Consider the following 16,985-nt stretch of genomic DNA (forward strand, 5'->3'; position numbering starts at 1 on the left):
GGAAGCCATTACCTCTCCTGCACACTCTGTACCCAGAGCACCAAGCTCCTGCCACAGCCCAGTACAGCAGGTAAATAACCATGGACACAATCAGCAAACACACACCTGCAACAAACCCACTTCTTGTCCTCAAGGCACACAAGCACAGCCTTCTGTGCAATCATAGAGCACAAGCATTTAACAAGTGTCAAAAATTATTCTAGCTGCTGCTGCAGATGCAAACTCACTCTAATTTACTAAGATTAATAAAGCTTCTGCTTGTGTTAAAGAATAATAGGCACAAATGAATCAGGTGGGCAATGTAACTCAGCAAATTAACATTATTTTGCAATCAAAATTAGAATTTCAAATGCTAAAGCTGAGCTGCCCCCTCTGGGGATGTTTGTATGCATACACACACTGAACTGTTTAGTCTCAAAATGTAGTCAAAATACCATCTTATTTTTAGTGTTAGGAAACACTGCTTTCCCATACAGTCCCACAATCAACTTTACGCCTTAGTGGTGAACTGAATCAATCCATGTTCTATTTGCTTTTCAACAGAAAACTCCTGAAAACTCTGAAAAAATGCACAGAGTTTGTCTTCACACACACACAGATGTGCCAGGTAGCTCATCCCCTCTTCATTACAGAGCACCAAAGAACCATCCTCCTCATGAAGCAGGCCAGGAATTTCCACTAAAATATCTCATCTCTGCACAGAAAAACTTCCTCTACTGCATCAAAAGCTTTACACTCAACTCCAGGACTTTCCTGGAAAACACTGAACTGCATTTCTGAACACTTCACTTTTTCATTTCAGAAGGAGAAAAGTTGTACAAGCAATTTGTGTTTCGTAATGAAGAAGTGCTTTATCCATTCCAGCTCCAAACACTCCAGACAAGCTCGCTCTGTTCAGGGGAACAGTATTTCATTTCACAATGCAGGATTAATGAAACGTATCACTGCACTGAACACCAAAAAGCCTTTCTTTCCAGGCAGGTTTTTACACAGCCAGAGAAAATCCTTTTGAGACCACAGCACTTTAATCAAATGCCATCCATTCTGAGTGTTATTAAACAATCAGCTCTAAAGGGTATCGGAATTTAAGGCAATTTAGTATCACACCTCAATAAAGTCAGAACTCCAGCTTGAGAATGATGGCACAACACCCTGGCAATCAGCCAGGTTCAGCACTGCCTGGGATGTTCTGGAATATATCACCCTCCCCAGCCAGGCTTCAATGAGAACCACATGACATCATTTGTGTGCGTGGAAGAGCCATTATAGATCACCCAGAGCAAGGCTAACCATTGCTGGGGGCTAGGACCAAACACATCTCAAGGCTGGACATGCAGGTCCAGCATCTGATTTAACTGAACTTTACCCCTTCTGTGCCTCATAAATGCCACTTTTGTCTACAGAACCAACTGGTTTCCACTGCTAACTCCAAAAGTGAACCAAAAATCAAGAAAAACAAAACACCACCACGTCAGTATTTTAGAATTGTAAATTGATTGTTTTGCCCAGTTCTTCTTTCAGAATTCTGGCAAGATAAAAATGAACTTTTGAAAAGTGCTCGCAAACAACTCCACCTGAGAAACAGAAAGCAGAAAGTTTGACAAAAGTTAAAAGACAGCAGGGCCAGAAAAGCTCAAACTCAAAAGCTATTTTAAAAAACAAAATGAAAATTTCCGAACAAAGCTTCAAATCTAAAGAAGACGTTTGAAGAAAACATTTTCCTCCTTGCATTTGAAATTCAAGGCTGGAAGCTGAAACCCTCCAGCACATGGACAGAAGCAGTAACAAACCTCTGGCTAACCTCACAGCCCAACAAGTCATTCTGATGCACAACTTGTTAAAAACAAACAAACAAAAAAAAATACTGCAAAAAAAGTTACAGTTCATGCTCTGTAATTAACAACGTTGCTTTACTTCTCCTGACAAGTTTCAGGGAAGTTGTTTCAAAAACTTTTTTTATTCACTGACCATTTAATTCAGATCTGCTTTTGACTTTTAACTCTTAAGCACTGCTGTTGCTACAAAGGGGGAACTGTGTTTTTCTCATAAATGCACTTGATTTCCTCTTAACCAACAGTAAGATTCATCAGCTGTATTTACTACACAAACCAACCAGACATACAGAAGATGCATCTTATAAATTATGATATAAGATAAAACTGATTTGAAACCTTCATGATTTGCTTTGTCACTAAGCATTCCATTGTACAGCGAGTTTCAGTTTGCTGCACACACATTCCACCGGTTACACTTCAAACAGGAAAATCCTGTCAACCAAAGAATGGCTGGAGTCAAGGAAACTTCAGTTTAACCAGCCTTACTATCTCCCAGGTAATCAAGCCACCTGAATGAGCTCTGGAGCAGCTCTTTTGTACCAGCCAGTATCACCAGCCAAATTAAAAAAAAAAAAAAAAATCAAAAAAAGAACTACCACAGACCAGATCAAACTGGATTAGAGATGAAATAGAGTCTCCCTCCTATACCACTGAGGCCAAGCTGGATAAAATGCCATGGTACAAGAAAATACATTTGGTTCCTCTTCTACCACTCAAGTAAAAGCCAGCTAACCCAGCTTCCCTAGGACAGGATAAAAGTAAATTTCACAATTTTAGTTTGCCTCTGTCAAAGGGAAAATATTTTAAAAGCTGAACAAACAACATACTTCCGTTAGTATAAAGGCTTTTTTTGTTTCTTCTGCAGTTTTCATAGATATGCAAGTAAGAAGAAGTAATAATAGGATACCTCAAGATGATTACACAACTGCAATAACTTTATTTTGCCTTGTAACATATGGAGTTATTTTATCTTGTTAGATTGCAGGAACCACTCCAACAGCACTGTCACTGCTAAAGATAAAATGACCCAAAGCACAGCCAGCAGCAACCTCATCCTAAAACCACTGTTTCTCAGCTCTCCCATGTATTAGGAGCATGAATTATAAGACTTGGAATTCCTGAATTATATCCTGTATTTGGCACTTGATCAGTCCCAAAGTATCAAGTTAGGTCCATCCTTGTGACATCTGTTCTACATCTGCCTTCACCAATGGGCAATATTCCTAACTCCTTTTCCCCCTGCTCTGCTCCCACAGCCAAAAACTTGACAATTTCAAAAGGCTGAAACTAAGTGCTCATAGTCGAGGACATAAAATACGACTGAGGTGAGATACCCCAATAATTAAAAGCACAAAGAACAGTTAACTTTAACTAAGAACTTTTAATTTCTCAAAAGGGCAAAGTTGTGTCCGAGCCTTAGCTGAAACTGCTCCCTAGAAACCTCAAACAGCAGAATGAATGGAAACTTCACTTTCAGTTTTACTTTCAAAGACAGCTGCCCAGTGCCAACCTATAGTTGGAAGGGATGGAGGAAGGGGGGAAGAGGAATAAGCACAAAAGTGTAAAAGTCTCTCTCTATGCACTTCTTTTCATTGATACTTACAATTCCGTTTTAATTAATATCCTTTCAGAACCTAAACGTTGCTGGCAGTAAAAATTTAAAGTATGTCTCAGCATGGTTAATAAAATCTCACAGCAGAAATTTGGATTTTTACTAAAAAACCTTACTTAAAACTAATTCTAATTATTTCCAAGACCAGCTTTTAGTAAAAAGTCAAGTACAGAACAGTGACACCATGTAATGGCAAGAATTTAAGGTGTCTGCACTTAATGTTCTGAAGTCCAAGTTGTGATGACTTGACAACCAGCCAAGTGAAAAGCACTAACCCTGTAACCACAGGGGTACCTCCATTTACTGTAGCCAATGTCTAAAAATCAGCAACACTGCAAGCTACAAGGCAGGGTAAACACAGAATTTATTTGAAGACTTCCAGTTTCCTTGCATTGATGGAAGACTGAGGCTTACCCTACACTGCACCAATTAGAGCAATCTGCCTGTTTATACACTTCATGAATCAAACCATCCCTGCCTAACAGAATGAATGACCATCAACAGGTAAGAAAGTGCACTTAGTGTTTCTATTTTTAAATCGTTGCTAACTGCTTACAACTTCAAAATAATTACACAGACCTACACAAGGTAACAAGTGGGCCACAGAGTCCACTTGAGGCTGCTCCAAGAAGGTGAAGAAAGCCAAACCTCCTGTGCCAAGTACAGCGAATGAAAACCTCTACCTCAATGTCAGGAGCACACCTCAGATGTTTCAAAACTATCAGTCACACCTTCTCCACAAATTTACAGAGATTCAGCTGCTCACCAACCCGCTGAGACCACTGACACAGAAGTGAAAGATGTGGTTTTCATCATTCAAGATATCGTAACATATGACAGAATGTTACTTAGAGATTGACAGCCTAAATCTCATTTAATACACAAATTTATGAGGAAAAGACAAATCCCTCCCTACCTTCGCACTGGTTCCTTGGAAGAATCTTCCATCTTGTTTTTATCACATTTTCCAAGATTTGCAGTCCATAATACTGAAATTGGAGAAGAACAAAATGTGAGTACATTACTGTAGGACTAACTAACTTGCAGGACTCTCATTCAATCAGACATTCACACTTAACATCTAAGACTTCAAGATTATTAAACTAACAATTTTATTAAATATGTCTATTCACCCATTTACTGAGGTTTCATGCATCGTATTTTCTTGTTTTATTCTTGGCTATACTAAGTCCTGCTGTTTGATCATGCTCACACCAGGAGGGGGGGAAAAAACAATAATGAAAAGCCCTCTGGCAGACAATTTTGGATATCTGGAAAAGTAGCAGCCAGATATGAATTTGTATCACAAATGACTGCTCCTAAGTTTGAGTATTAACACAACCAGGCTCCTAAAATATTTAGCAGCTTGGATGGTGTCTCAAGCTTCCTATTGTTCCTCTAAAAGCTGGAAAAAAAGAATCTTGTCTTAGCATCACATGTCCTCACACTGGCACTTTCAAGAGAAAGTATTTCCCAAACTTCACTGGTGTGCTACTTTAGGAACAGCAAGACAACCCACAGGTTTATTTAATTTCAATCCCCACCCCAATATGGCAGCTATTTCTACTATTTAAAGATGAACTTTTGTGCTCAGTCAAAGAACAATAAAAATGTGAATAAGCTCTTGGAAATAATTTTACCTTTCAGGAATTCCTTCCTACGTTCCTACCCAAAACCATCAACGTTGCAAATGGCCATTCCCTCTGCCCATTTGTCCCTACTGCCAACTCACAGTAACAGGGAAAGAAGTTTGTCATGGTACAACCAAAGAACTTTAATACATAAAACCCCATTAGCATGAATAGACAGGAGAGAAAAGGGGATGAGGAGTTTTGCATTTACTTTATCTACAGTGGATTAGGAAGAAAAAATAAAAATAAAAATAAAAAAATCAATGCCTGAAAGGTAAACTCAAGTTTTCACAGTTCCAAGTTTGGCTGAGAATAAGAGTTCCTCTTTAAAATGGTTAGTTGTTACACAAAGTAGGATCATCAGCATTTCGACCAAAGGGATCATACAGATTTCAGTTTAATTAAAGAAACACAATGTAGACTGTCCCAAGCTACATTGTATTAAAAGAGCATTTTTGCTGTTCTCATCTTAACACAACACACATCCCTTTCCTTCTCTATCTGATCCCAGTTCCCAGGAAATTTCAGGTGTACATCCCGGATTTGCCAAATATTCTGTCCCCTTCCAAAACCTTGGCCACCAAGAAAAAATATGAATTACAGCAATTTGGCAGGGTATTTTTATTTCCTCCATGGTCAGCAGCAAAAGCTTATCCACTAGATTTTAACCTGTAAATTGATTTAATTACGTGACATAAAAGCTAAATGAAATCAAGGGAATTTGAAGGAAAACGTGCAAAAACACTCTTAAGCAAAATGCTTCACAGGAATTGATTTCAGCCACTGCTGTAAATTTACAGACACCATCTGCAACTGATCCAGACTCATGCTGTAAAACATACTTACAAAAGCTCCTAATAATGTTGATAGTAGGAATATTTGTATCAGACTGGGCTAACTTTCCTGAAGCACATCTAAACTCAAATGAAATTTCTATGTTCTACACGCACATCCATTAATTTTTCAGGTATCAACTAACTAAAAATGTTCATTTTCTCCCAAACTTTTTTCCACTTATTTAGCTTTTACACCAGAATGACAAGCCTAGTTTCATTTTAAATAAACACTAGATGACCAAAAGAAATTTAAATTAAAAACCTAAGAACAGACCTCATCTTCAGTGGGTTTTTCCCTCACTGAGAATTTCCTGGAGTCAAAGAAAAGGACAGCCACTCTAGCAATCACACCTATCCTTCATTACCTGCTCAAACATCTCATTTGGATTCATGGACCTTAAGCTGTTTATGCTGCAAAGGTTTCTACTCATTCTTTTGGGACTTCTGTCCTCTGCAGTGTCTTGTTCACTTCTTCCTCAGTCCTAAAAATACTCCTTTTCCCCAGCACTCACATGTGACACTGAACAGCAGCAGCAGGAAAATCACTGTGTACAACCCTCACCTGCACATCCTTTTGCCACACCACACTGGAAGTGCTCTATCAGCCCCAACATCCTGCAAGGAGCCTTCGGGGGTTTTTACTTTGTTTCATTTGGTTTGATGGTTCTAATCACCCTAATTTCTCTGATAATGAGAACAACCACTCCCAAAAAAGTCACTGATACCAATTACAAAGTTCTGCCTTTTCATCAACTGCTTGCAACAGCACATGCAAATGCATTTTAACTCTGTGTAAAACAGAAGCCTTTCAAAAACTAATTTGCTCCTGGTTTAATCAGTGCTAATTGTCTACCACTAATTCACTGCCCAGTTATGAAGATGAGGGACAGGCAACAGCAAAAGACTCATTTTAAAAAAAAAAAAAAAAAACCAACAAAAGCATGAGATGATCCCTCTGGTAGAAATCTCTATGGCACCCTTATTACTTATTTTATGCACCGAATCCCTTTCCCTCCCACCTCCCAAGAAACAAAAAACAATTGATGAACAGAATTCAGTTAAAGGGAATCAAAAGGGTAGACCTTGTGGAGGCCTGCCGTCAAAGCCTAGCTGTGTCAGTTGCACAGGAAGACACCCCTTTTCTTCCTATTACAAGCAATCAACATAATGGAACATTATGATTAATATCAGGTAGTGTTAACAGCTTTAATTAAAGAAAAAATATGATTGCATAAAAGCCAAATGTCATAGTGCATAAATTTAGCACCAAATCATTTGCAATTTATGTAAATTGAAGAATTCTTTACCTGTTGCTTTCTTTCTGTTCCTCTAATCATCTCATTTTTCACAAGACAAATTTGAGTTTTTAAAAATACTGTTGATAAATCAACTTAAACATTAGTAATGTCTGTCAGTATAAAAAGCAAAGTTTACCAGGCAAGCAAACAGGCAAACACTGTTACTTAAAGATGCTTAAAGGTGTTACTTTGAGGAAGTTCTTTAAACTGTTTTCCCCTCAACTTCAGAGAGCAAAAAAAAAAAAAAAAATATGAACTGCTTCATGAATACCACATGATTTCAGAAACCATCCAAACACAATTTTTTTTTCTGTTTGAGCACAGTGTGTATCCAGCAGAAAAACATGCATGTCAGTTATTTGAGATAATAATCATCAAACTTAAGACAGTGAAAACACATTTTGATCATCTTTTTTGGCTCAAACTTCACAAGTCTTAGGTAAAGCATTTCAAATTGCAGAAAAAGCCCTGAGTGCTGTCCATTTTAGCCTCTACCATAATGGATGGATTTCCAACAGCAGTACAAAGCAAATGTGTTCTGCATAGTAGCAAAGAACTACAAACTTTGGGGTGCTTAACCTTTATTGATTGCTCAAAACCTTGGCCTAATAAGGGTTTGTTTTGTCTTTAACACACCTAGGGACTAATTTTCTCCTCAGTTATGTGCACATGGCTTTCATTATGATCACACACAGCCAAGCACTTACCCAAGGACAAAATGAGGCTCTAGGAGACTTTTCATGACTCAAATTTATATAGACACAATACCAATCTTGGGAACTGGCATAATGCTTCTATGTGCCTTGAAAAAAGTTCTGTGTATCCAATTTAGCTCATCCTCAAAAAAAAAAGGGGGAGGGGGAGGGAGAATCTCTTGGCAATATAAGAGGAGGTCTGATTACTTTTTTCATTTACAGCTCTTGCTTAAAGCCAACTTTGCAAACAAGACAATCAAAAAAATATGGTTTGAATCAATAAAGTCTATGGCTAAAAATGAGATACCTTCCTCAAAGTTTACGAATGGAAGAAAGAGGAAAACCAAATAAATAAAAGTTAATTTGCTTACTTTGGTATTCATGTTCTGAGAGAACTCCAAAATAGTATCAACTCTTGTCCATGCATCAGGATGTTCTTTTAAGTGAGTCAACACTTCTTGTGCCATTCTTTGCTGAAAGGCAATTTGATATGAAAAAAAGTGTTAACATTAGCTTATTTAAGAAGTTATATTCTATCACTAAAGACATCAATATGTAACACTCCATTTAAATTACTGATCTAAGAGTTAGACAGAACTCAACCAGCAGCAACAAGTTCCTTAAGCCTCCTTCTGTGACAGCTGAAGTTTAGTAACAACCAAAATCCAAAAGCCCATTGATGTAGGACAGTAATTTCTCATTTCCACTCTTCCATCCTGAATGATTCATCCAGACCAGCAGCAAACATTCAAGAACAGCACACATGAGGGGGAAAACCTATTAGGGAATGAAGTTCTCTCCTCTTCCACAAAGACATCTAGATAAAACTTCATTCTGGGGCACCCAAACTTTCTAGTTCCCGTGGAAACACTTCTATACAAAGTGTCAGCTTTAAGGAACACTGTTTTGTGCTGCAAACTGTTGAATTTATTTTGGAGAACCACAAAGCAGAGCATTAGAGGTCTCCAATCCCTACTTCTGAGGGATCCTTGGTGTACCTAACAACCTACAAAACCATAATAAAAACCTGCCAGCAGGAGGAAGGGAGATGGTCATGCTAATGGTTTGCTTTTCCTTAGGACTGACATTATCAATTACTCTCCTAGATGCTGTGGTTTCTTGAAAACCTCATCTGAAGCAATTACACACTGAAATAGCTGAATTCATTTTAGCCATCCTTTTCAAAAGCCTGGATGTCCTCAAGAACTTTTAGGGAGCCAAAGTGATGTCAGCCATTTCCAAAAGTGCTGTGCACTGACAAATCCTGCTGCAAATTGTACCCCCTACAAGCATCAGGCACTGCCTTACCAACAAGGTGGGGATTTTAGAACACAATTAACAGAACTTAGCTCATTCTTTCACTGCACTGCAGAGCCAATTTGACAGTTACAAAGCAGTTAAAGCTTTGCTTTAGGATTAATTTCAACAGTTAGAACTTACTACAGCCACGCAGCTTTCTAGTCTCACCCAAGTACATACTTGAGCTAATCAGCAACTGGTGTAAGAAAACATGTACTTTCAGCAACCTGGAAACCCAATCAGGACCTCAAACCTATACATATATAGATATAGATATATATACAAAAAATACAAGAAACTGACAGATTTGGCATGTGATTTACAAAATGAAATTGGAGGTTCCAATAGAGAAGGAATATAAATACTTGGGATATAAAATACTTGATATAATTGAGCACAGTGGAACAACTGGAGCAGCAAGTCCCTGCAGATTTGATATGGACAAGTACCATATAAATATTCTGTTTAAGACTACAACCAGTATAGCTCTATTGTTCCAATGTGACATCAGAGTTAAAAACAACAAACAGAAAAAACAGCACTTTTAATACATTTTAGTTTCAAAAGAGAAGGAATAGCTGTATTACTTCCAGGTACAAACATAAAGTGTGCTTTTATATTGGTCTCCTGTTTGCTTCAAATACTGGTGACGTATCCCAGGATCAAATTTCAACACCAACAAAATAGAGACAGTCCACATCCTCCTCCCAGTGCTGAGAGGTTTGCTCACATACCCACTAACCCCTTCTCTGGACATCAAATCCTGTATTTTCATAAACTATGTAAATATAATAATAGTGATTAATCAGGAACAAAGCCTCATAATGTTGCTGGTACTAAAAAAAAATTTGCAAATAATCTTTCTGGACGTGTGAAGATCTAACAGATCAATGGAATTAAGAGGCTGGGATGAGTCCAGGTAAACATTTATGAGTTGTATGAAATCTCCTTAGTCATGTGTTGCACTGGGGTGGGGACATTCTTTTCAGAGAAGTATACCCAAAAAAGCCAAGAGAAAAAAAAATGTAAATCTCCAGGACAGAAAATAGCTTCTTTCTTGCCTAATATAGATCAGCAGATAACAGTTTTGCAAGCAGAGATAAGAACTAAGCAGAAGGAGGAGGCAGGTGAATCTGAAAGCAAGTTCAGCACAGGCCATTCAGGTTGCATTCTAAACCTGTTTTACCCTGACATTACCCTGACCTATTCCAGGAAAACCACTTGTAATCTCCCAATTTTAATATTTAGTTTCCTCAACTCCTATTATTCCTGTCACCCTTTAGTAAAGGACTTGAGCTGCCAGACTCCACTGAGAACCATTTTTTCCTGCATTTTTTTTAACCCCCTGGAAAAGGGAAAAGCTCAGACTCCCTGAAATGTCTCCAGTTTGGAAAGGTACTAAAACAGCTGACAAAAGTTTCATTGAGTTGACATGTATAAGTACATGTATTTAAACAAGTAAATCATAATTCACTTTTTCTCATTAAACACCACCTCTTGAATTTTTGCATCTTATTGTACTGATTTTCTAAATACTGGAGACTTTTCCCAGCTGTTTTAAGTGAAGCAACTTCTCACAATGCCAGAACAATAGCAATTTGATCACTGTATTCAGTGTTAATCCTTTATTTTCCTTATAAACCTTCAGAACTTTTTCAACTCTTTTCAAACCAAACAACATTATAAGCATCACCTGTTTTGCAGGGATGCAAAAGATCACAAAACAAGTGCTACAGATGTCCATACTCTTAAGGCAAAAGCTACAAGGAGTTTTCTATCATTCAAGCACTTAAAAAACTGCAACAAGCAACTATTTCAATTTAGGACACTCAAAATGCAAATATTTCAAAAAACAAGGTATTTCAAAACCTACTGGAATTCACATTAGTAAGCTTTACAAAAGCTTTTTTTTTCCCCTAAAGAGATACACAAAGCAAGTATATGCAAGTATATCATTGTTTATTCTAACAGCTGGAAAGAATAGAAAAGCATCAGCTACTTTGTCCCATTTAATTCACTTATTGTTGTGCAAGACTATCTTAGTAAGAGATGCCTGACACTGAAACTCCCAATTTGTTGAGCCTGAACAATTAAAATCTTCCAGAAGAGGAACTATGCCAACACCCTTTGTAGCAATACTTTCTCTCAACATTAAAGTCTTGTTTCCAAAGTTCAAGAAATAGATAAAAGCAATACAAGATTCACTTTCAAGGCAATATATGCAAACACGCAAATGCACAGTCTTTCCATTTCAACCTAGTGCAGATTGTGAAGTATTAAGTCCAAAGGAAAGAATGCAAGAAGAACCTCTGCAAACTGGAATGGGAAATAAAAAAGACCAGAAACAAGAAAGGACCAAACTCTTCTATTAAATAGGCATGACATGTTTCTTTATAAATACAAACACAGTAACAGCATCACTTTTTCTTTTAAAAACAATTCTTCTCTGAAGTGAACATTACATTTATGGCTTCACAATTCTGTCCATAATAACAAGTAACAGGTAGCTCAGACCCTCCTGAAGAACTAAGTCAGAAAAGGTGAGCTGCACCTACTGTCCATACCAAATTGTTTTTGCTAATTATTCTCAACATCAGAAGGCAAGCTAGAAATGAACACACACCAAATAAATATTTCTCCAAGTGTCATTGCAACATGAATTCACATTTCATGTGACTGCCAGTCACTATATTCCACAGACATTCCAGTCACTAGCTCAGTAAATTCACTAATGTTACTAATTGTAACTGGAGTGAATTGATTTTGCTCAGCTGATTTAAGTGTTGTTAAACATGGTCAATAAATGTATGTGCCAAGTCCACCTTACCTGTGCACCTTCTCCATGGTACAAGCAGTTCACCACATTGTCCAAGAGATTGATATCCAATTTCTGGTTAAAATCCAGCAGCTGACGAGCTGCATGGTCTGCTAACATTGTCATAATTGCTGGCATAGATTACTGCAAAATAAATTTTAAAAAACTGATCAATTAGTAAGAAATTATTATCAGATGCAGCTGCAAAGCAAGTGCTTCAACTTAGCTCATTTGTCTCATTGAAACAAGATGCTTATGTTAGCAGTAGTAGATAACACTGAGTACAACACTGCTTTGATTGTAGGGCACATACCAGGACAAACTTTTCTTTTTCCTCCCTGAAAAACTCACCCATCACTACCCCAGCTCAACTCTTGGGGTCTTTAACAGGTAGAACACATAATAACAGTCTGACTAGAGAATGGGCTGTGTTACCAACACCCTGGGGCTTATTTCAAAGCAGGGATCAACCCCTACATGTTTGCTGGTCGAAAAGTCTGGTGTCACTACAACCAAAACCCACACTGGCAATCTCAGCCGAGTATCGAGTTCCCAAGGCCAACATGCACATTCAGAAGATTCAGTTCCAAAAGCTTTCAAACACTTGGGTATGGAGGTGAAACGTGATCTACACACAGAGCAAGAAATTAGCCACAGGGCATTTTTCAAATAGTTGGGGAAAAAAAGAAAACCACCTTCCAAGTTAACCACATCCAAGTAAAAAATTACCACTGAAACTAAGTTGACTGAAGGCACTTTGAGAACATGAAGCAAAGGGACTGTTCAATCAGCAGGTTACTCTGTGTGCCATGTGAGATCACTTCCAACTGAAATGGAATTCTACTGGAGGTTTCAGGTCCCCTAAACCCAGGGACACATGCATTAACTCTTTGTCCTAGATAGAGTAGCCTTGATATTATGCAAAGGGAGTCAGGTGGGGTGTGCACATAATATTCTTTACCAGCCAGAGACTGGTGCAAGATAAAGACATTCATGAAAAGCAGGAAAACACGCCAGAAACCACAGAATTTTTGATGGTGTTATACTCTTACCTTTTTCACATCACCCTCCATCCCCCACCTAATGAAGTTTATTGCCCTGTTCTCACAGAAAATGGCAACTCTAACACATATTCCCACCCTGCCATCTAAAGCACCTCTGTGCCACTCACCCTCCTTTTCAAACCCTGTAAACCTACAAATCTCACACGAAACTGCTCACTCAACAAACAGCTAGAAGTGAAAAATCAATGAAAAAGTTACACCAGAGCCATCTGCATACTCAGAAGGATACAACCTGAAACTCTTCCAGGAACACACCCCATAAAGTCAGATTTGCTCTTACTAAGTAACTCCATGTGTAAGGAAGAATATGTTTTATGCTTTATGTATTTAAGACATGCTCAAAAGGAGCAAGACAAACCTGTGCCTCAACCCTAGTAATTGCTAATTAAGTGAAAGTTTTACAGTAGCATCCAGACAAGGAAAATCTTTTGTTTAGAAATGTGTCTTTGCAAGTAGCATCAAGTAATTTCTTTTACTTATATATAAAAAAATAGCTTCCAACCCAAATATTCTAACTGAATTTTCAAGCAGAAAACTCGGTGTTACTACACTAACACAACCATTTTAAGGGATTTATCTCAACATCCAGTCAAGTCTTTTTACAACATGTACCTGCAAAACCAGGAGAAAATAAACATCAAGTACAGAACAATATAAATTAACACTCCATGTCTGTTCTTCCTTCCTTCAACTCCTAATGTTTTCAAAATTGCAATGTTAACTTTGAAAGCAAGAAACACAGCAGCAGAAAAGGCTGACTTCGTCCTTCATTTCATTCTTTTGGCCCAGGAGGAGGCTGAAAATGTCACCGGGCAAATGAGGAGCAGTGAGCAGCACCACTAGAAGGAAACTGCACCCATGAAGAGGCTCAGAGCAGTTAATGCTCCCCCAGCCACTCGTGCTCCCAGGCACGCCCCTTTTTGTCCACATCTGGCCTCCATGGCTAAGCCGTGAGCCGGGAAAGCGCTTTCCAAACTACAATAAATGTCGTGAACCAGTCGCTCTTCAGGTAGGGCCATTCATTTCAGACCTGAGCCTCTTTCAGTGGTTTTCAGGCGGCCTCGAGAGCGCCAGGGAGGAGCAGCGTGACCGAGAGAAGTTATTCAACACATGGAAGCAGAAAGGAAATGTTTTGAATAGGGCCCTTCGCCACTCCCAGCATTATCTTCAAAATGACCTACCTACTTCGGCAGCCGAAACACAGAAATGGCGGCTTTGTGGCCACCACCACCTGCAACCAACTCCATCTCCCACTCCTAACACTGTACCCACATGAAGCTCATAATCTCTGATTTACTGTACTCCTACACTTTTCCCTCCCCCATCATGCCTGATCTCCGGAACACGTTTAAGCCTCAGCTCCAAGAACCACCACTGATCAGTCCTTCAATAAATGGGCAAACAGAAACAATATAAAAAGTTTTTTAAAAAAATAATAAAAAAAAAGGCAGAAAAAAAAATCTGAACTACAACACAGCAAGAATGTGACATCTACCGAAGGTCAAAAGAACTGCATTTACAGCACTGTTTACACAGTTATCCCAACTCTCGATGACCCTGGACCTTTAACACAACAGTTAGCTTATTGTGGTAGACACGATTCATTTTGGCATGTAGCACATAGGAATAACAGCAGGCACTTAATAGTAAGAAATGTTGAGCATTCGCCATGAATCCTAAAGCACCTTGAATCCAGATATTTAAAGCTCAATGGGGGAGCGACTAAAAAAAAAAAAAACAACAAAAAACCAAAAACCAACCAAAAAAACCCACCCTGGGAGAGTCACTGTGCCCCATTTCTTAGCACGCAATGCAAATGAGTTTCCTCCCTCTTCCAAGGAATTAGCTGCATCGCTTGTAAATCCCACCCAGGAGGGGTGAGCGCCTCTGAAACGCAGCGCACGACAAACGCGTTCGCATCACGCTCCACACACCAGCAATGGCAAAGAAACCGCCCCTTCCCTTCGCTCCTTCACACACACGTGAAGGAGAAGGACGAGACGGATTAAGTAACATCTGCCCGACACCTCGGAGCGTTCATTTTCGGCTGGAAATAACTCACACCCACCCAGCGCGGCGGCCCTTCCCCGGCTCCTGCCGCAGCGCCCCGGCGGGCGGGCAGCGCCCCGGCTCTTGGGCAGCGCCTCCGGCTCCCGGCTCGGGCCGGCAAGGCCCGGGTTCCCGGCAGGGAACGGGCCCGGGCGGTGGGTCGGGCGGGCCGGGGCCCTGCGGAGCGCGGTGGCCCCGCAGCCCCTCCCTCCTCCTCCTCCTCCTCCTCCTCCCCTGGGCTCCAGCCCTGCGCTCTATACAGGGCTCCCCACGTGATCCAGGCGGACGTTTCAATACTGCTGCACAGACACACACACACACAAAAAAATATTTCTGGAAACTTCCACTCCTAATAATTTACAGATTATGTCGCCGGGTTTGCCCGTAGCCGATCCCAGCCTGCCCGGTCCCTTCCTAACGAGGAGCATCCCCCGCAGCATCCGTGGCTGCGCTCGGCCAGGCCGGGGATGCTCGTACCCCAAACCCCATCCAAGCGCACCCCCGCCCCTCAGGGCTTCTCCACGGGGTTCATCACATCTCTCCTAGCACAGGCCAGGCTCTGTGCCCCCCTGCACGGGCACATCCCCCCGTTCTGGCCCCAAAAATACCCCCCCTCTGCCCCCTCCGCGTTGCCCATCGCGACCCCCCCACAACCCTCGCTTACCTAGGGGTTTCTCACAGCCTCTTCCTTCAGAAAGTAGGGGCGGGAGAGCCAAGTTTCTAACCACCACACGCCACAAGAAAAAAAAAAAAAAAAAAAAAGAAAATAAAAAAAGACCACCAAAAATAACCCCCTCTCAAAAAGGAAAAAAAAAGAAAAAAAAAGGAAAAAAAAAAACCAAAAACACGGAAGGAGGGAGAAAAAAAAAAAAAAACCAGCACGGAAGGAGGGAAAAAAACCACCACGGCAGGAGGTGGGGGGAAGGCGAGCGCTCCCTCCTCGGTGGTGGGTCGGGGTTAGTGGCGCCACTCCTCCCCTCGCAGCGTGCCCGGCCTGGCTGCACCAGGCGCCCGCAGCGGCCCCCGGGGCTCCGCGCTCGGCTCCGCGCCTTCCCCTCAGCCCCGGGAAAGCGGCCGGCGCGGCGCTCCGGCCTCGCTGGTGAGGGGGGATCTACCCGGCTGCGCCTCCCGCGCCGCCCAGGCCCGGCCCCGCCGGCTCTCGCTGCCCCTGCGGCTGCCGCCCTCCCCGCCCGGCGCTCAGTTCGCCCCCATTCCCGCCGCCCCCCCCCGCGGCTCGCACTAAACTTCGCCCCCTCAGCTGCGGGTCCCCTACGAGCAGGTCACACACGCGGCGGCGGCGACGGGGACTGAGCGCGGCGCGTCTCCCCCTCCTAATGCCACAGGCTCGGAACCGGCTCAAACCGGTTCAGACTGGGAGATTCCATCTCGGTTTAGTTTTCAGCCCATGGCGCCGCGGAGCGTTTGGAAACCTCGGAGGCTCCGCCCATCCGCCGCTCCCATTGGCCCCGGGATATGCCGCCGCGAAGGCGGCCGCCACGCTGATTGGTCGGACGGCCTGTCAATCCGATGCGCGCCTCGGATGGGCGGGGGGGAGCGAGCGGCGGCGGGGGGGGTGAGCAAAGGGACCCGCCCCCTCTCCAGCAGCGCTTTGCGCGCTAAGGGGGGGGCTGCCGCTCTTCGATAGGCCGAGCCGCGCTGTCACTCAGAGAGGCCCCGCCTCCATGTTCGCAAAGCGCGGGCGCGGGCCTGGCCGCGCTCTCATTGGCCGGCTGCCGTGGCGGCGTGACGCGCGCGCCTGAGCGCGGCTTTCGGGGCTGCGGCGGGAGGGGGGCGGGAAAGGCGCGGCCGTTGGGCGCCCCCGGGCGCGTGCCTGAGGTTCAATGGCGGGAG

General features: G+C 41.8%; 1 protein-coding gene across 2 annotated transcripts in view; it reads right to left on the reverse strand.

The window, feature by feature from the left end:
- XPO1 (exportin 1) overlaps positions 1-15,904 on the reverse strand; it is a 34,232-nt gene extending 18,328 nt beyond the window's left edge. The window contains exons 1-4 of one of the 2 annotated variants that reach the window (XM_015622580.3): positions 15,799-15,904; positions 12,034-12,165; positions 8,279-8,380; positions 4,364-4,436 (exon numbers count right to left, since the gene is read on the reverse strand). In XM_015622580.3, the coding sequence (XP_015478066.1) occupies positions 4,364-4,436; positions 8,279-8,380; positions 12,034-12,159 (301 nt within the window). In that variant the 5' untranslated portion in view covers positions 12,160-12,165; positions 15,799-15,904. Of the gene's footprint in view, positions 1-4,363; positions 4,437-6,996; positions 7,061-8,278; positions 8,381-12,033; positions 12,166-15,798 lie in introns of those variants that run through there. The other variant, XM_015622581.2, reaches the window with a different exon arrangement.
- Positions 15,905-16,985: the final 1,081 nt, after the last annotated feature.

This window comes from Parus major, chromosome 3 (assembly GCF_001522545.3).
Source record: "Parus major isolate Abel chromosome 3, Parus_major1.1, whole genome shotgun sequence".
NCBI classification, from domain to species: Eukaryota; Metazoa; Chordata; class Aves; order Passeriformes; family Paridae; genus Parus; species Parus major.